Source organism: Stenella coeruleoalba, assembly GCF_951394435.1.
Source record: "Stenella coeruleoalba genome assembly, chromosome: X".
NCBI classification, from domain to species: Eukaryota; Metazoa; Chordata; class Mammalia; order Artiodactyla; family Delphinidae; genus Stenella; species Stenella coeruleoalba.
Genome location: NC_137152.1, coordinates 17,675,220 through 17,696,021, shown reverse-complemented (window position 1 = coordinate 17,696,021; position 20,802 = coordinate 17,675,220). Strand labels below are relative to the sequence as shown.

The 20,802-nt window shown below is 45.7% G+C and overlaps 2 protein-coding genes across 2 annotated transcripts in view; one reads left to right on the top strand and one right to left on the bottom strand.

The window, feature by feature from the left end:
• PDK3 (pyruvate dehydrogenase kinase 3) overlaps positions 1 to 20,802 on the bottom strand; it is a 259,141-nt gene that overhangs the window by 204,923 nt on the left and 33,416 nt on the right. The gene's annotated exons all lie outside the window — the stretch shown is intronic.
• Positions 1,864 to 4,488, top strand: LOC307180171 (transcription factor SPT20 homolog; the record flags this gene model as incomplete). Its single annotated transcript, XM_079910307.1, has 2 exons — positions 1,864 to 1,892; positions 2,006 to 4,488. Exon 2 carries the CDS (start codon positions 2,026 to 2,028, stop codon positions 4,486 to 4,488), a length of 2,463 nt encoding a protein of 820 aa, XP_079766433.1. The 5' UTR covers positions 1,864 to 1,892; positions 2,006 to 2,025.

The following is a 20,802-nucleotide window of genomic DNA, read 5'->3' as shown; positions in this document are numbered from 1 at the left end:
AAAGGTGGGCATGTGGAGGGGAAAAGAGAGAGACAGGGAAGGATGCTTTTAAGGAGCTAAGAAACTAAACCGATTTCAAGCCCCCCCGAGGCATCCACAAGTATTCACATTGGCCTTTCATATCCGCGGGTTCCGCATTTGCGGTTTCAACCCACCACGGATCAAATATAATCAGATCTGCAGAGGGAGAACCAGGGATGGGGACATGGAGGGCCTACTGTAAGGACTTGAGCATCTGAGGATTTTAGCATCCTTGCGGGGGCGGGCGGGTGTCCTGGAACCAATCACCCGCTGATACCGAGGGACGACTGTATACATTTGCCCAAAGACAACTGATATGCCAGGAGAAAATTATTCTTGTCGATTGCTGAACGAGGGACATGTTTAAGGAACTCTTAGTCAAGGAGTTTTTAATCCTATTTCAGTAGACTGTATCTACTGTAATATGTAATGATCATAATTGCTATTGGTTAGAAAAACACATGTATTTTATAGTAGTCTGTAATTCAGGAATTTCACCAGTTTATCTTGGATTCTTCTCATTTGTGACTTCACTATGAATATTGTAGTATCATTATGTCTACACCTAAACATCAAGAGATTCTTGAAAACAGAAAACAAAGAAAACCTGTCCAAAAAGGCTGGCAGATTGCAAGGCAACAATATTAATGGAAAACAATGGCCCATAAATTACCTAGGACTCAATCATACCACTCCAAACCACCACTAGGACTGTAGCTATGGTCTACAGTTAGAGTAACCATTTAAACTGTACTGCCGTCACCTGGAACAACAGTTCTCAACCCTATCAGATGCAAACCACCTTTTAAAACAAACAATCCTGAATGGAATTCTTAGACGATATAAGGTACCTACCACACACTTTGAAAAAGACTATAAAGCCCTTTCTGAAATACCTAGAGAAATAAAAGGTAAGTACTTCTGTAAAAGAATGTCATGTTACGTGCACATCTCTATGAACACCATTAGGCAGGAGATCACTGGAAGAATCAATGAAGAATTCTGATGCTTGCACCGAATACAGCGAGCCTGCATGTAGGCAAGAGCTATGTATGGGGACTCTTTTTCGTTTTGTTTTGTTCTGTTTTGCGGTACGCGGGCCTCTCACTGCTGTGGCCTCTCCCACTGCGGAGTACAGGCTCCGGACGCGCAGGCCCAGTGGCCATGGCTCACGGGCCCAGCCGCTCCGCGGCACGTGGGATCTTCCCGGACCGGGGCACGCAACCCGTGTCCCCTGCATCGGCAGGCAGACCCCCAACCACTGCGCCACTAGGGAAGCCCTATATGGGGACTCTTTGGGTGTGTTAAATTGGCGATGGACACCAGGAGCAGGAGCAGTCCTGCCACTGGGAACAAACAAGACATTCCCAAAACAGTGAATAATGCTTGGTGAAGTGATCGCCAAGAAATGACCACCTTTCATGACCTTCCCGGCAACTGCAGTACCACGAAAATTGGTGCGTATTAAAGCCGCACCGAAAAATGATAGATTTTTATTGTTGGCTGCTTGTGCTTTTCAAGGTTATAAGAAAAGAAGGTGTGGCGAAGCCCAGCCCTTGGTGGAAGTGCAGACCCCAAAACCAGAAGTGAAGGGGGCGGGCCTGTGCCCAAGAGGCAATAGAAGGATGAGGCCTGAGCCTATGATCTGCGCAGGCGGACGCACGGATGCGCGCGCCTTCGGGGGGATGTGCGGGGGTGGGGGGCGTGGGGGGCGGAGAATCGCTTACATTCACATCCGGGTCATCTGCTGCCACGCGAGGCGAGCGAGATCCAGCGCGGTGGCCGCTTGCACGCCTTTAGGTCTTTCCCTAAATCGCAGGTATTTTGCGCGCTGCTTCTTCGGGGGCGGGTGTCTTGGTGTCCTTTTGGAGGTGAGGCTGCTCGCGCCACTGTGGAGTGGCCGCGTTTGCAAGAATGCTCGTCGATACTGCAGACAGGGTTTTCACCCGGTTCATTCGCTCACTTACATTTTCTCTTCCATTAGGGCCCCCATTTTGTACCGCAATGGAGCAGGCTCTAGAAAGAGCTTTGGATCGTGCGGAGTATATCATTGCAAGTGCCCGACAGAGACCTCCGGAAAGGAAATACCCATCTAATGGGGAGAAGTCTCTCTATGAAAAACTTTATGACATTTATGTTGAAGAATGTGAAAAAGAGCCTGAGGTTACGGAGGAATTAACAAGCAACGTGAACCTGTTAGAGAAGCTTCTTAGGAGAGAGTCGTTGCCGTGTTTGGTGGTCAACCTGTACCCAGGAAAGGAGGGCTATTCGCTGATGCTCAAGGGGGAAAATGGATCATCTTCGGAGATCATGCGACTGCCCTATGAAGAAGGGGAATTGCTCGAATACTTGGATGCAGAAGAATTACCTCCTGTTTTAGTGGGTCTCCTGGAAAAGTCTCAGGTTAACGTTTTTCATCACGGGTGTGTGATAGCAGAAATACGGGACTACAGGCAGTCCAGCGACAGGGAAGCTCCCCATTACCAAAGCAGGCATATTCTCTTACGCCCCACGATGCAGACTTTAGCCTGGGATGTAGAGGCCATAGCCAGCGATAACCAGAATTGGACCCAGGAGGACAAACTTTTGCTTGAGAGCCAACTGATCTTAGCTACGGCTGAACCACTGTGTCTAGACCCTTCTGTATCAGTAGCGTGCACTGCAAACAGACTGCTCTATAACAAACAAAAGATGAACACTCTTCCCATGAAAAGGAACTTCAAGAGGTACTCTATGGCCTCTCTGAATCGGCAGCAGGAGCTGTCTCGTCCACCTTCTCCTGAGCTAAGAGCCCTGACTTCCTGCAAAAGAATAAGAGAAAGTAAAACAGGTGGGAATTACGGCCTCAAAACTTTTAAAGCAGGAAGTTGTGTAGATATGTGGAAACAGAGACGCTGTGACTTGGCCGTACCTTCTCAAGTGGACGTGGAGGAATACGCTAAAGGGAAGAAGTCTGTCGGATGTGATGACTCACAACCAACAGTCTGGCCAGTGCATGAGGTACAAGGTGATCTTGCATTTGGAGGTGACGCTGGCTACCAGTCCCAGGCAACAAGGCTGGCCGTCAGGCAGCTGACTGATAATTCACTTGCCTCTGGAAAAGGGTCCGGTACAGAAGCCACGTGGGAGAGACAGCTGTCTCCCCCCCACTCCTTCGCAGATAACCATCCCTACAGTTTCCCGCCCGGGGCAGAGTCTGATGCTGGGAGAGTGGTCAGTCGGCCCGAGGAGTCGGTCCAGGAGAGCACCCAGTGTCCAGTGCAGATGTCACACAGCTCCAGTGGCTCAGCCGGTCTCAGGCAACCTTCTCCAGGGAAAGAACCAGAACAGCCTAAGACTGGGTGGGTTCAGTCTTCAGTGCCCGACAGCGGAGCCACACATCCACCTCCACCCATGCGACTTCCTTGGCACTCAGGAAGGAGCTCCTGGGGTGAGAGTCTCACTTCACAGCAGGCAGGCAGCTCTCAGGCATGTGCATCTCCTGGCCCTGCTCCTAAGCCACCAGCTCTTTCCCAGGAATCCTCTGTGGAGCAGAGCCCAGTTAGCACGCTTCCTGCCACCGCCCTGTCCACTGCGGGCTCATCACAGACGACCTCGGTCTCCCGGGTCACGGTGATCTCCGTTGGCCTGAAGGTCATCAGAGAAGTGGGCCCCAGACGTGGAGGCCAGGCCTCGGGGAGAGGCTGTGCCACCAGAGCCCCAGCTCCCGGGGGGATCCAGCCGGGCCACCTGCCCGCAGGAGCTCTTCCGCCGCCGCCTCCTCCGCCGCCTCCTCCTCCAGAGAAAAACGCTTCGGATCTCAGACCCTTTCCTGTGGTGCAGCTGCCCCGCGGTTCGCTCCTGTGCAGCAGCCAGCAGCCGGCCCCGCAGCCGCGCCTTGCCCAGCTGCTTCCCCTGCAGTGGCCCTGCGCCCCGCCTCCTCGGCTGCCGGCGTCCCAAGGTCTGGGGGCACGGGGTCCAGGGGCACGGGGTCCGGGGGCACAGGGTCCGGGGGCACAGGGTCCGGAGGCACAGGTTCCGGGGGTACAGGGTCTGGGTGCACAGGTTCTGGGGGTACAGGGTCCGGGGGTACAGGGTCCGCGGGTACAGGGTCCGGGGGCACAGGGTCCGGGGGCACAGGGTCCGGGGGTACAGGGTCCGGGGGCACAGGCTTCAGGTTCACAGGGTGCCGCCGTTCCCAACACGGTCGTGCGTGCCGAGGAAGCCGTGGTTGTTCACCTCGGTGCAGAGGACGGCTTCCGGCCGCCCCAGGTGCTCGTGTTGTCCCCGCCGGGCTCTGGCCTGAGCAGCCCTGGGCTGAGTCCCCCGCAGCAGACGGGCTGGGCCTTGGCGGCCCCGCGGCCGCAGTTGCAGTTCAGCGTGCACGTGCGCCGCCGCGCCGCCGCGCCTTGCCCTCGGGGCCCGCAGCCCAGCAGCCAGGCCGCGGAGACCGCGGATAGAGGCCCGCCAGCCGTTCCCAAGCCCTGAGGCCTGGCTGATTTTCTCTCCTTTAGAAACTAACACAAGAGCAGCGACCGAGTGCATTTCGAGTTTCACCCGCATTTGGGTTTTGTTTTAATGTGTCGCTCTTTTACGTTGTTAGACGTACAAACTTTCTGCAGAGGCACAAGCCCATGATTTTTACATAGAGACGGGGAAGTGCTTTACTAAACTGGCAGGGTTTCGCCGAAGCCATCGCTTGGGCGGTGGCTGTTGACAGTTGTTTTTATGGCGATGTTCTCAAGTGTATCCACATCCAAAGTAGGGTCAGTTTAAACTCCTGAAGCCTGTAATTTCTCTCAAGCAATAAAACTGCAACACCAGTCAAGTCAAAATTAGTATTATTCTAACGAGATGCTACTAACGCCTAAGTGTAGCAGCGTCACCCTTCTACGTGTACAGCTCGGTAGTGTTAAGTGGACTTCTGTCGTTGCTGTACAGCAGATCTCTAGGGTTGTTTTCTTCTGGCAAAAGTGAAGCTTTATCCCCGTGAGCACCAGTTCCCTGTTTCCCTCGCCCCAGCCCTGGCCCCCACCCCTCTATTTTCTGTGTCTCTGAGTGTGACTGCTTTAGATACTTCGTAGAAGTGGGATCGTACAGGATTTGTCTTTCGTGACGGGCTCATTTCACTTAGTGTCCTGTCCTCGAGGTCCATCCATGTTAGCGTGCCACAGGAAGGTTGTAGCTGTTTACAGGTGCTTTCAGTGTACCTACGATATACTGACGCGGCCTACGAAGGATTAGAAACGTCCTTCGGAAGAGAGTGCACTTTCCTATTTGTTTATTTAGTTTAAAAGCTTTTTGCACCAGTGTCTGAAATGCAATTTTTATACATTTGGTTTGGGAAAAAAACAAAAACAAGCTAACGCTACCAAAACTTGATGCTTGTCATCTTGCTATTGAGGCCATGGGATACCTCCCAGTGCGCAGCATGCTTTAGGGGCCCTTGCTTGCGTGGATGTCCCCAGCCCTTTAGAAGGTGCCCCCCACCCCCAGAGCCCAGCTGTTCTCCTCTAGGCTGCAGTCGCTGGCTGTGAAAGGGGGATGTTGTCTTCTCTCTTTATAAAACCGTTTACATTTTTGAGAACCCAGGGTTATTTGCAGAAGGTAAATATCTAAACGTCTGGAAATGGGTTTGTCTTTCAAGTGTTTTCAACTTTGGTACATTCTGAAGTGGAGTCCCTCTCCCCTGAGTGGTCACCAACTGGTCAGCTGTCCTTGCTTCCTCATCTCTTTTTACCTTCTTTCTCGTTTCAGTGGGGCTCAGAAGACCCCTGAAGTTTTCTGTGTTCTTTTTCCGTTTCTTACTGTGGTATAATTGACAGAAGAATCAACCATTTAAAAGTGTACAATTCCTTGGCATTTACTGCATTTAGAATGTGGCGCGACCACAGCCTCTGTCTGCTTCCAAAACATTTTCATCGCCCGAGAGAAATCTCTGTACCCATTCAGCACTCACTTCCCAGCTTCCTCTCCCCCAGCCCAGGAAACCACCGATTTGCGTTCTGTCTCTACAGACTCCCCCATCTCGATTTTTCCTCAAAATGGAACCAGAGACGACGTGACCTCTTCTGTGTGGCCCCTCTCACTTGGCGTAATGTTTTTGAGGCTCGTCCACATCGTCACACGTATCGGCACGTCATTCCTTTTCGGGGCTGAGGAACATTCCCTGCTTTGTGTGCGCCACATCTTGTTTATCCATCATCTGCTGATGTACATTTGAGTTGTTCCCACCTTTTGCCATTGTGTATAGTGGGGCTATGAACAGTTGTGTACAAGTATCTGGAGGCCTCTCGTATTTCGTTCTTACAACTTTGAAGGACAACCTGTGTATATAAAAGTATTTTTCCAAAGTACACATGTATGTTTCCCTGCCTTTTGCCCTAACCAAAAAAAGGAAGTTTGGCAGTTCCAAAAGAGGTGAGTGAAGAGGCAGGTAACCGGTGATTCTTACTGCATTAACCCGGCTGTACTAACGTGCTACCGATCCTGTTAAGGAAAGCCAACATGGCAGATGTGCCAGCGGAGTGACACTGAGCCCATTAGAGCTTTATGTAGCCCACCCTGGACATCTTTAGGAACGGTGCCTGCACTTTGAAGAAGTGACCAATTGCAAAGAAGACCAGTGCAATGACCAATTGCAAAGAGGAGTTTATACTCAGCCTTGGGAGCCGACCAGACAAGTGAACTCTGAATCTCACTAGATTTTGTGTACCTTCTCCCTTTTTGTCCTCACTCTCATCCTTTCAGATACTACTACGCGGAGAGACCAGCTGACGTTGTGCTCCCTTCCCAGGGAAGCAAATAAATGCAGCTTTGTTTCAGATTACGATTTGGTGGTCTTTATTTCCTCCTACTAATCCTCACCAAGGTTTATAATTGAAGCAATTGCCTCACTGATGAAGAAGAAAGAGTGTACCCCTGGAAATACAATCCCAGAGTCTGTATTCATTCAAACACCTGTAAAGGGAGGACTTCCCACATGCCTTGTACTGTGTGAGGGCTTAGGTGGGATGCAGAGAATACAGATGGCAAAGAAAAGTAAAGTACCTCTTCAGAATGTAGATCTCATTCAAAATTCACGTCATTTTATCCTTCAGCAATTTAAGGTAAATTCCCTGTAGGAGAAAGTCTCAGTAGAATAATGAATGTTACATATCTGAAGATGAGTACACAACAGAATAGGAAATAGCAGAAGACTCAAGATTTTAGTAGCTTACCACCCTGCCACAAGTCAGAGGTTAGGACACAGACCAAGGAGATGGTGGAAACAGGACTCCAGAGGGAAAATATTGCCCAGCTGATGAAGTCCAGGTATGTGTATCTGCACAGAGAATTTGTACTTGTTTATAAATGATAAGTTAAAAAATCTATCATTCCATTCTAGATTGCTATTTTGAGAAAATCTTGGGGAAAATACTCCTAAGAAATTTTTGTTTATTTCTTTAAAGTGACAGAAACATGTTAGGTTCCTTGCTAGACCATCTCCAACATCCTGTTCTTACTTCTGCCACCTCTCAACAGATACCGATATTGTCTTTGGTTTCTGTTGTGTGTTGCTTCCTGAAACAGCACCACGACCACCTGTTCCTTAGAGAAAGCTGAGTTCATTCTTTCTGGCAAGGGAGAGGACAACCTTGACAGGGTGTTACTAGTGTTTTAGATAGTTAAATGTCTTTTCCCATAAAGTCTAATAAAATAACCCTTCATCTCAAGTACTTCAGTATTTGATCTGCAGGGAAAATGTAAAGCTTAGCTGCTTTAATTGCATTTTGAAAAACACTTAGGCTCTAAAATACAGGATTTTTCCCTCTGTTCTCACTTCCTGCTGGGCACTATTCTGTTTTTGCATGTTTTAATTCACTCAGTCCTTGCAAGGACCATGGAAGGAAGGTACAGTTATAGATGAGGAAACAAGGCATTGGGCAGTTAAATAATTTGCTCAAAGTCACCCAGCTATGAAGTATCAGAGCCCAGATTCGGATCCAAGCCTCCTGGGGTCAGAGACTATGTCCTTTACCACACTACCCTCTCCACTGCCTCACTGAGGGCAAGACATAGACCTGTCCCCAGTGGACTCATCATATGATTGGAAAGACCTCAAGATGTGTGGATGAAATGACAGATTACAATCTGTCACTTAGCCACATCTTGGTGTTTGAGAGGAGCTAATAACTGACATCTTTGCCACGGTTTGGAACCATTTGACAGAGATAGATTCAGGACTCAGCTGAACGTCAGTATGTTCTCTCTATACGTTCTGCTCATATATTCAAGGACACAATTTAGATCTGGGCCAAGCGAGTTTTCTAATACTGCACCCTGTATTAGGGAGATTCTTCCACTCGCTCACTGGCAGGGCTAGAGAACTACAGAGCCCTCCCTGTGGGTCTGGCTCTCTTACAGGGGAAATTGAGTGGGCAGAGCAAGGCCAATTTTACTTTACTGAAGAGCTTCTTAATCCCTGGACAATGGGCCTATGGCATTTGGTGAAGGCTACGGATCCTTTCTCAGAATGACATTTTGATGTGCATAAAGTAAAAGATATGGCATTACAAAGGAAGCCCGTTACACTAACATACAACCCTGAAAGTATAAAGTTATGATAAATAATAAATATGCTTCTTGGTTAATGCATTAAATAATAAGATGTAGCAGAGGAACTAATCATTACTATAATTTCAAAGCAGTGCTGAGCATGAATGATATTTTGAGGTACCTGCAATAAGTGGAATATGTGAAAACATCTGTGATTTCTATTCAATACAAATTCATAGACATTGTTAATACTACTGTGGTTTGTTCTCTGTATTCATTTGTAGGAAATAATATATTTCACTTAGAGATCAGAGAATGTAAATATATAAAGCATTTTCTTTTCTCATTAAGTTCATGGATCCCCTAAAAGTGTCCATGAGCCCCAGGTTAAGAATACTTGCTCTAACGGAAGGTCCTCCCCCAGCAAAAGAAATAGGTAATAAGCGTCATCTCCGGCAGTGTATGCTATATGAACAAGCCCGCCGGTGATCAAGTCTGCTCCCACTGTACATAGTGACCAGATTACTGAATGGTTATCACAGCAGCTTGGAAAGGAGTTGCTTACAAGGTGTACATTATTCATTTAATCCTCAGAATGACCCTATTGGTAGTTCATGTTGTTAACTCCATTTTCAAGTGAGGAAATTGAGGTTAATGTAATTTGTCGAAGTTCGCACATCTGAGGAGGGGTAAGCATTTGAATCTAGGCAGTCTGGCTCCAGAACCCACAGTCTTAACCACTAAACTGAACCTGCTCAGTAAGTTTAGAGGGCTAGTCTAAGAATACCTGGGGCTAAGTATAACTGCCATTTATAAAGTTCTTTTCCTAGAAAAAAGTTTAAATAAATCATTGGAAGACAACCCTTCTGTAGACTAGGGCTTCTTCCGTATAGAGATCAGGAATTACTGAACACCCTGTAGTTGCCAGTTATCCACTGTATCGAATAAGCATTATCCCAAAGTGACCTTATTTTGGCCGCCTGGACCACAAATCGTCTGGGGCTGGAGCAGAGTGGAGAGCGGGGCTTCCACTGAATTCAGCTTCCCGATGGGAGGGCACGTCACTTCTAATGAGCTCTGTCGAGAACTCTGAAAGGTCTGAGACTCTATGCTGCTTGAAAACTAACAAGTTAGCCTTAATTTCATGGATGCTGGCAGAAGACAGGAATACTGGGTCAGGGCTTCCCTGGTGGCGCAGTGGTTGAGAGTCCCCCTGCCGATGCAGGAGGATCCCACATGCCGCGGAGCGGCTGGGCCCGTGAGCCGTGGCCGCTGAGCCTGTGCGTCCGGAGCCTGTGCTCCGCAACGGGAGAGGCCGCGACAGTGAGAGGCCCGCGTACCAAAAAAAAAAAAAAAAAAAGAATACTGGGTCAGAGACAAAGGACTTTATTACTCATAGCACAACAAGGCAGCATGCATTTCATGTGTGCATTGGTTCCCTTGCCCACCCAAGTCCCATGGGGACAACAGAGAGGTGGGCCCGAGTGAATACCGCACATGCAGTAGATGTCTGTCACAAGGGAAGAACCCAAGCTTAGGAAATAACAATATGTTTAAAGGGGCTGCAAACAAACCTGCCTAAGTTTTGCTCTGGAGAAAGACATTATCTTTGTTATGACAGTCAAGAAACAAATTTGTCTTTGGCTCCATTAGGGAGATACTATCTCTATTTCCTCAGGCTGTTTACCATACAAACTTCCTGGAAAGTTAGTCCAGAATAAAGGTTATCAGTGTCTCTGCTCACAAGACATGCAGAAACAAGGGAAACATGGAGAACTGTCCCCCACCAGACTTCAGGTGCTGGCAACTGGAATTCCCAGACAACTCCTTTAAATAGCTAGTGTCCAACTCCAGATGGCAACACTCAAGCAGTTTGTGTGTCCCTTCATCGATAAAGGTGTTTTCTCATGCTCATTCTATGAAAGGAGAACAGTAAGGGTGCAGGTCCCTCTACCAGAATGCGAACCCACACTAGGTATCCAGGGGCGTGTGGTGGCACTGGCACTCTTCTCTAATGAATGATGGAAGGAAGGGGACCTGTGCCTTCTCTTCTCTTGCTACCCTGCCCTTCTAAGTTTTCCTTTCCCCCAATAAAGCTGATGACTCAATTCATTCCAGGCCCTACTGCATAACATGGGATACCCAAATGGTCTCAGTACATAGATAAAGAAAAGTAACAGACAACTAAGAGTTCCCAGCAGCCAGAAGGAGGAACATAAAACAGAACAGGCACCCAGCAAAACAGAATTGCTAGAGGAGGACAGATGACAACTTTTTTAAAAATCACAGGGCTTCCCTGGTAGCGCAGTGTAAGAATCTGCCTGCCATTGCAGGGGACACGGGTTCAAGTCCTGGTCTGGGAAGATCCCACATGCCACGGAGCGACTAAGCCTGTGCGCCACAACTACTGAGCCTGCGCTCTAGAGCCCGCGAGCCACCACTACTGAGCCCATGTGCCACAACTACTGAAGCCCACGCGCCTAGATCCTGTGCTCTGCAACGAGAAGCCACTGCAATGAGAAGCCCTCACCACAACGAAGAGTAGCCCCCACTCGCCGCAACTAGAGAAAGCTCGTGTGCAGCAACGAAGACCCAACACAGCCAGAAATAAATACATAAAATAAATAAATTTATATTAAAAAAAAAACAAGAAGAAGGGGATCCCCCAGGGTTCCTTTAAAAAAAAATCACAAACTTTCTGTAAATGGATGCTATGGCTTTAAACTTAAAAATACATTAGTTGGGGACTTCCCTGGTGGTCCAGTGGTAAAGAATCTGCCGTCCAATGCAGGGGACGTGGATTTGATCCCTGGTCGGGGAACTAAGATCTCACATGCCGTGGGGCAACTAAACCTGCATGCCACAACTACTGAGCTCGCATGTCTCAACTAGAGAGCCCATGTGCCACAACTATAGAGAAGCCCACGTGCCACAATGAAGAGCCTACACCGCAACAAAAGATCCCGCGTGCCTCAACTAAGATCTGACACAGCCAAAAAAATTAAATAAATACATTAGTTGAAAATATCGTATATTAACACATATATGTGGAATCTAGAAAAATGGTACAGATGAACCTGTTTGCAAGGCAGAAATATAGACACAGACATAGAGAACAAATGTATGGACACCAAGGGGGGAAGGAGGGGTGGGATGAATTGCGAGATTGGGACTGATATATATACACTAATATGTATCAAATAGGCAATTAATGAGAACCTGCTATATAGCACAGGGGCTCAGTGCTCTGTGATGACCTAAATGGAAAGGAAATCCAAAAAAGAGGGGATATATGCGTACATAGGGCTGAATCACTTTGCTGTACAGCAGAAACTAACACAACATTGTAAAACAACTATACCCCAATTAAAAAAAAAAAATTAGTTGAATTAAGGGAGAGGATACCTACTGTTGTGGCCAGAGTTAGTAACCTGGGTGAAGGGGAAGAAAAATCTCAAGGCATGATGTCTCAAAAATATAAAAAGATGGAACTTATAGAAAAAAAAAGATAAGAGACTTGGAGGATAGATCTAGGAGACGTAAGAAGCAAAAATAGGAGAACAAGGAACCGATGGAGGTAAAGTATGATGAAGCAAGTAATAAATGCAAGTTTCCCTGAACAAAACAAAGGCCCAAGTTTACAGACTCAAAAAGTACACCAACTTCCCAGTAGGTGCCATGAGAGCCGGAGTAGATAATCTACCCATTATAGTAGGTTAAATTATTGTTCAACAAGTACTGATTCCCTCCCCTTTAACATGGAGCAAATTGCACTTCCCTAACTTTTTTTTTATAAATTAATTAAATTAATTAATTATTTTTTGGCTGCATTGGGTCTTCGTTGCTGCGCGCAGGCTTTCTCTAGTTGTAGTGAGCGGGGGCCATTCTTCGTTGCGGTGCATGGGCTTCTCATTGCAGTGGCTTCTCTTGTTGTGGAGCACAGGCTCTAGGTGCGCGGGCTTCAGTAGTTGTGGCACGTGGGCTCAGTAGTTGTGGCTCGTGGGCTCAGTAGTTGTGGCTCGTGGACTCTAGAGCTCAGGCTCAGTAGCTGTGGCGCACAGGCTCAGTCGCTCCGCAGCATGTGGGATCCTTCCAGACCAGGGCTCAAACCTGTGTCTCCCCTGCATTGGCGGGCAGATCGTTAACCACTGCACCACCAGGGAAGCCCCGTACTTCCCTAACTCTTGACTTTGAGTTTTATCATGTGACTCACTTTGGCCAATGGACTATTAATGGATACGATACAAGAAGAAACTTGAAATATACCTGCATAGTGGGTTCACCATCATGTGCTTCTGCTTTCTGCCCTGAGAAGAGCATGCTTTGGGAGGCTCTTGATCCAAGGAGGATGAGAAATACATCAAGCAGACCTGGACCCAACTTGGACCTCAGAGTCAAGCCCAGCATAGATTTGTAGATGTGTGAGTGACCAATAAATGCTTATTGTTTAATGCCAATGAACTTTTTGGGGTACTTTGTTACACAGCCTTACTGTGGCAATAGCTGATAGGCCTAATTTTACTTAGGCATATCCTGGTAAAATTATAAATCTCAATAATTAAACATAAATCTTAAGTTTCTAGTCAGAAAGAATAAGTTGTCTACAAATAAAAAGTAAGATAAGTATTAGGCTTTTCTTATACAACACTGGAAGTCCTGGAAGCTAGAAGATGTTGAAAAAACAACTAGGAGACTACTGAAAGTAAAGGACTACAACCCAAGAATCCCATACCCAGCCAGTATTTCATTCATCCATCCTGGTAAAAAGCTTTTTTTTTAAAATTTTTTATGCATTAAAAAAATTGAACAACCACATGCTCTATTCGAGAAAAATCATTCTAACTACTCAACCATAAAAAAAAGAATGAAATAATGCCATTTGCAGCAAGATGAATGGACCTGGAGATTATACTGAGTGAAGTCAGTCAGACAGAGACAGACAAATATCATATGATATCACTTATATGTGGAATCTAAAATAAAGAGGGACTTCCCTGGTGGTCCAGTGGCTAAGACTCCATGCTTCCACTGCAGGGGGTACTAAGAGCTGGCATGCCGCGTGGTGCGGCCAAAAATAAATAAATAATAAGAAATAAAAAATGGTATAAATGAACTTATTTACAAAACAGAAACAGGCTCACAGACATAGAAAACAAACTTATGGTTACCAAAGGGGAAAGGGGGTGGGGGAGGAATAAATTAGGAATTTGGGACTAGCAGATACAAACTACTATATATAAAATAGATAAACAACAAGGATAGATAAACAGATAAACAATAAATAGATAAACAATAAGGATAGATAAACAGATAAACAATAAATAGATAAACACCACAGGGAACTATATTCAATATCTTGTAATAACCTTTGAGGGCAAAGAATCTGAAAAAGAAGGGGTGTGTGTGTGTGTGTGTGTGTGTGTGTGTGTGTATACATATCCGAACCACTTTGCTGTACACCTGAAACATTGTAACTCAACTATACTTCAATTAAAAAAAAAAGAAATCATTCTAACCAAACAACAAATGAACAAAAACAGAGGCTTCACATACTAAAGTTTAAATTAAATGGATAATAATTGGATTTCTAAAAATAAGTAATATGTAGTTTAATCTAAACCAATCATAAACAAATGTCTTGGAATATGTAATGTGAGTATTAGATAAGGATTCTTAAAATGAAAGAGGTTGCTGCAAAGGCAATTTTAATAATAATTTAGAACTAAACTATTTCAGAAAAACCTAGACGTTGGATGTGGTGAGCATGGAGGTAGAGTGAAAAAAGAGCATTTGAAATTTCTCAGAGCAGGAAGGGGAAGAGAAATTAAAATAGCCTAACTATCATCTTATTGGGGTAGGGGAGTCAGCGAAAAATAGACTGCCTTGGTGAGAAAAAATAGTTGAGGGGTCTTGTTTTCAAGTAATGGTAACAAAATAGGTAATTGATTAAGAACACTAGAGAATAACAAGTTGCCATTAAAAGAACGGAAAGGTACAATGGAATGTCCAAATTAACGAGGGCAAAAAATAGAATGGAGAGCAATTTAATAAAACTGGAAAGGAAAGAAAAGAAATAGTAAAAAGAAGAACTATCAGGGCTTCGCTGGTGGTGCAGTGGTTGAGAGTCCACCTGCCGATGCAGGGGACACGGGTTCGTGCCCCGGTCCGGGAAGATCCCACATGCCGCGGAGCGGCTGGGCCCGTGAGCCATGGCTGCTGAGCCTGCGCGTCCGGAGCCTGTGCTCCGCGGCGGGAGAGGCCACAACAGTGAGAGGCCCGCGTACTGCAAAATAAATAAATAAAAAGAAAAAAAACTATCAAAGTCAAATGTTATAGCATAAATGCATCACAGAAGGAATAAAACCAAGTATACCAGTCGTTTCAGTAAATGCAAACGGACTTAATTCTATGAAAAGACTGAACATGTCAAAATGAGTTTAAAAAAGAAACCAAACCCAGCTATAAGATAAGTTATAAGAAAGAGAGAGAGAGAGAGAGAGAGAGAGAGAGAGGTAGCGAGGCCAATGCCATAAAAAACAGAAATGGCAACATTATGATCAGGAAAGGAGGAGCTGAAGATGAAAGAATCTGCGAGAGACTGAAGAGGGACACTGGAACAACAGAAGGCACAGTTTAAGAAGCAAGTGTCAAAAACTTGTATGTTCCAAGCAACATAGCCGCTAAATACATAAAGAAGAAAGCCTAGGATTGAGTATCAAAAGACACCCACATTTACAGATTAGGAAAAGAGTAAGCTGGGGACTTCCCTGGCGGTCCAGTGGGTAAGACTCCACGCTTCCACTGCAAGGGGCATGGGTTCGATCCCTGGTCAGGGAACTAAGATCCCACATGCTGCATGGTGCAGCCAAAAAAATTTTTAAATAAATAAAAAGAATAAGCTGGAATGGGAGGCTGAGAAGGAGTGAGCAAGAAAGGAGAGGAAGAGCAGGAAGGCGGGTGATGTAATTTCTTGAGGTCTCAACCTACATACAGGTAAAGGCAACCCCAGCCACAGCGGTCAGACAGCCTCTCCACCCAGCACCAGCTCCAGGGTCAGAGAAGACAGAACCTGGAGGACAACATTCCCTTCCCTGCAGGCAGCCTGAAAGAGACACAGGCCTTTTCACACAACCCTCCATTCTCCCACATCTGCAATTTGTAGCAGACTGTAACAGAGATGCACAGTGCAGAATTAGGTTCTTTTATCTAAATGGGAGTTCTGTAGGCTTGGGGTGTTGTTAAGAAAGGAGCAGCTGCCCAATGTATGGGTGACATTGTGGAACACAGCAGTGGTGGAAATAAAAAGAGGGTGCCCATTATTTCCCATTAAAAGATCCATTTAACTTCCTGAGACTTAAAAAGTCAGTCCATGTTAAGACAATGCACTGTTTCTGACCCACTAAAAATCCCCTTTTCTCTTCTGTCGACTAACCAGGAGTCTATATTTACTGTCAAGTTTTAGCAATAGTTTTAGGGAATTTTTTTCTAATATCTATAGGATATACAACTGTTTAATATTGGCAAATACAGGTCCCATTTCTGTGCCATAAGCTACGCAGAGCTTTCATTTTTCAGTGATGAGAATTTGTGGCAACCAATAAATTTTCAAAACACTCTCATTATGCACATCGACCGCCCTTCTCAACACACATACACAGGCTCTCTTTTTTTCTGGAACAGGCAGTAAATTATGAAAGAAAAATAACACACTGCACAAAATACAGATACGATCAGGATGCCACTTGCCTGGGATTTCTACCTCTTCCTAGCCTTCAGGGTGATGTTGGCATTTTCAATGTGTAGGGAATTGGGGCAGGAGGATAAACTGTAGCTGGCCTGATTTGAACAGGGAAAGGGAAGTGAAAGAGCAGCTGATGTCCCAAACACTTCTTCCCCTGGTCGGGGGATTGGGGAGCTACTATTAAAGGGTATAAACTTGTAACTAGTAGATAAATAAGTCCTGGAGATCTAATGCATAGCAGAGTGATTACAGACAACAGTACTGTATTATATACTTCAAAGTTGCTAAGAGACTAGATCTTAAACGTTCTCACCACAAAAAAGAAATCTAATTATATGACGTGATAGAGGTGTGAGCTAACTCTACGGTAATTATATTGCAATATATAAGTGCGTCAAATCAACGTGTGGTACACCTTAAACTTAAACATGTTATATGTCAATTATAACTCAAATTTTAAAATAAATTTTTAAAAAACTTCCACTGAGTAGAACATTTGAAAATAGCTAACAGCATCCGCTCAGGAATTTACCTTAAAAAGAAACAGACACAACCAAAATCTAGAGCCACGTTACCCAAAGTGTGGGCCCCTGGACAGCAGCATTGGCATTCCAGGGGAGCCTGTTAGAAATGCAGTCTCTGGACCCTATCCCAGACCTACTGAATCAGAATCTGCATTTTGTAAAGATCCCCCAAAAGTTTGCAAAGTGCTGCTATGGAAAAATTTCCCGTCGAGCTAATAAAGAAGAGAGACCCAGGCTTGTTGAAGTGGGATGCAGCCTGGGCCTTTGTATTTTTACCAAGTTGCTCAGGGGACTCTGTTACCAGCCGAAGTCTGAGCATCACTGCACGAGAGCCGTGCTATTCGACACAGTAGCCATTAGCCACCTGTGGCTGTTTACATCTACGTTTAGATTTAATTGAACAAAATTAAAAATTCACTCACACTAACCACATTTCAGTGCTCAAGAGCTACATGTGGCTAGTGGCTACTCTACTGGACAGTGCATGTATAACACTTGCATCATTGTAGAAAGTTCTGTAGGGCAACATTGGGTTCATTAGTTCTCAATCTTGGCTATATGTTAGAATCACTGGCCACGGTTTTGTTGTCGTTAGTTTGTTTTAACACAGAATGCTTATTTTAGGCCTCCTCCTATAGGCACTTTATCTTCATAGAAACTTGACTTACTGTTTTCTAGTAAGGACACCATTAGGAAAACTAAGCTCTTGATCTCAATAAAACCTCACATATTTATACTCAGATAATCATGTGCAATATTGTCATTTTGAAACAAAGCAGGAGCTCATGGGGCCCTCCCAGGGACAAAAGCCTTTCCGCGTCCCCCATTTCCTGTTTGTAGGGAAAAGGCTTCACCCCCTAGACCTTCCTTGAGTTCCAAAGGGCAGATTCAAACAGTTACTAATTAGGGAAAGGAAGGAATACAGAAACAAAGGAGGAGCAGTCAAGAAACAACAGTGCGGTAATTAAAGCAGGGTCCTGGTTCCTCCTCAAGGGATATACATAGCAATATATCTCTGAGTTCTTCTGCAGGAACTAAGGCCCCCACCCAGGTGGAGGATGATAACTTCAGGCTGAGCACAAGCACGTGGACCCCAGACTGGATGGAACCAGAAGGCTGATGACTGAGATTCCTGGAACACCACCCTGTTATCTCACCACCAACAATCAGAGGAAGGTCATATACCTGCATATCTCCCCCCAAATTTTGCATATAAAAACTCTTCCCTGAACTGGCAACCTACTGTATAGCACAGGGAACTCTGCTCAATACTCTGTAATAACCTAAATGGGAAAATAATTTGAAAAAGAATAGATGCATGTATATGTATAACTGAATCACTTTGCTGTATGCCTGAAACTAACACATTGTTAATCAATTATACTCCAATATAAGATAAAAATTTTTAAGACTGAAATATAGGTTAAAATACAAAAAACAATAAAAACTCTTCCCTGAAACCAATGGGGAAATCGGGCCTTTTGAGCATGAGCCACCCGTTCTCCTTGTTTGGTCCTGCAATAAACCTTTCTCTGCTCCGAACTCCAGCATTTTGGTTTGTTTGGCCTCACTGTGCATCAGGCACACGAACTTGGGTAGGACAACAATTTCAGTTTGCTGGACTCCAAGCTATGGTGCCAGGCTCTACATAGGTCATTTCATAGATATGATACGTTCTTCATTTCCCTTGTTATTAGTTGAAAAGATCACATGAAAACACTAAGAAAAACTTGAAAAGATTTCACACAACCATCACACTATTTCACACTATTTCTCTGACACAGTCATCTTTGTTCAGAGCCACTACTCTCTAGTCCTTGCACATTTGCATATAGAATCTGATTTTACACAGGCCACCCAGCCTGGCTGTCCAATAGGTTTACAACAATTACAAAACTGAATCTCGATGAGATCAGCCCCCACCCCCAACCTTCAGAATATACAGAAATATTGTCAAGTGCCTGCCTTCCTGCTCCTTGGGGGGGCTTCTGCTTTGTCCCACATATATTTTTTGCACAAACATAATGTGGTTCTTCAGCCTCTGCTCCTACAAGGACAGTGGTGCCCCAGGGACCCAGGTTGTTTTAGGGATGTCCTTTGCTGCTTGTGACTCCTAGACATGCTGTTTCTCCTTGTCCCAGCCCAAGGCCCTGGAAGATCTACTTGACATTTGACTACATGGAAACATCTTCCCTCTGATCAACCATTCCCTAATCAAGTGTGTGCATTCGGACTCTCCCTCCTTTGGGGTTAATAAGGAGTGGCCCTTATTTTCAGTGGGGTTCAGTCCTAGAGGGAGGAGAGAGCTGGTGGTCCCACACAGCTAGTCACTGTCCTTACCGGGGCTGGACTAGGGTGAGGCAAGTGAAGTGTTCTCTCTCCGAGTTGGGCAAGGGCAGGATTGAACATTAACTTAAAATTTTGATACTGAAAAAAAAATTTTTGCTACTGTGTCCCATCATGGATTTTTTTCTGATTTTTTAAAAATATTGCATTAAAATATTTTTATCTTGATTATCGAAGATTTTTTGTTGGTTTCTTTGCTTGGCACTCTGTTAAATTTCATGCAGGTGCCTTGCTGACTTCACCCTATTCCCAAGCCCTGATCCTTTCTATCAGGTTCCTCTATCCCTCATTCAGATAGAGCCTTGATGGGCCGACCGCTGATGCCATCAAGCCATACCTGTAAATCCCTCCCGGTACCCAGCTTAGGCCCTGAGCTACACAGTGATGATTGCCACCTAGTTGTAATCACATTATTCACTATATTATATTTAATTTTCATAAACAATTGTTTCATAAACAATTTTCCTTGTTTCTAGGTTGCCTCAGTTGCCTCTTTTAACAGCCGCAAGATAGTCCACTAGTCTGATGCACTATACTTAACTATTCTCCAAATACTGGATAATCAGCTTCCTTCCTCCCTCCCTCCCTCCCTTCCTCCCTTTCATTCCTTCCCTTACGCTGCGCCACGCAGCTTGTGGGATCTTAGTTCCCTGACCAGAAACTGAACCCAGGCCCTCAGCAGTGAAAGCACTGAGTCCTAACCACTGGACCACCAGGGAATTCCCTTAGTTCCCATTTCTCATTCATTAATGAGCCCGTAGATCTACAAAGGAACTGAGTGTGTCTCTGAGTCAGTTCGCACTGTGGGAGACGTTTTCCCTTTAAGGTATCAACTAGATGAATGCACAATGGAGACCCTGCTATTACTGCCACATCTTCAGAAAACATCTCCCACAGTACGAACTGACTCAGAGACACACTATATAGGGAGCTGTTAACACGGTATTTCACACGTATACAAAAGAAGTCACTAACAGATCGGTTCCAGCTAACAAAGGCAAAGACAGGAGAAAGAGGAGAGAAGAAGAAATGGAAGACATTTGAAAATGGTTGCATTTGTTTTCTTTCCCTTAGCATCTCTTCCAATGCTAATCGGATGGCGGCCAGCAAAGAGGCCAGGGCAGATGTCTACCAACAGAAGATCGGCACTAACATACCTGTAGTCAAAACCCAATTAGCGGGGACTTCCCTGGTGGCACAGTGGTTGGGAGTCCACCTGCCAGTGCAGGGGACACGGGTTTGAGCCCTGGCCCGGGAAGATCCCGTGTGCCGCGGAGCAACTAAGTCCGTGCGCCGCAACTACTGAGCCTGCACTCCAGAGCCCACGAGCCACAACTACTGAGCCCATGTGCCACAACTACAGAAGCCTGTGCGCCTAGAGCCCGTGCTCCACAACAAGAGAAGCCACCGCAATGAGAAGCCCGGGCACCGCAATGGAGAGTAGCCCCCGCTCGCTGCAACCAGAGAGAAAGCCTGCGCGCAGCAACAACCGCAGCAGTACAATAAGTGGGCATCTTCACTTTTCTTTGAGAGGTGGGAAGATTAACAAGGGGCTAGAATTGTCATTGGTAAAGGAGCTACAGTGAGCCCTGTTAGTCAAGGGAGGCGATGGACTGTTAATCGATTATCTTCCCAGTTGAGGAGTGGCCTTGG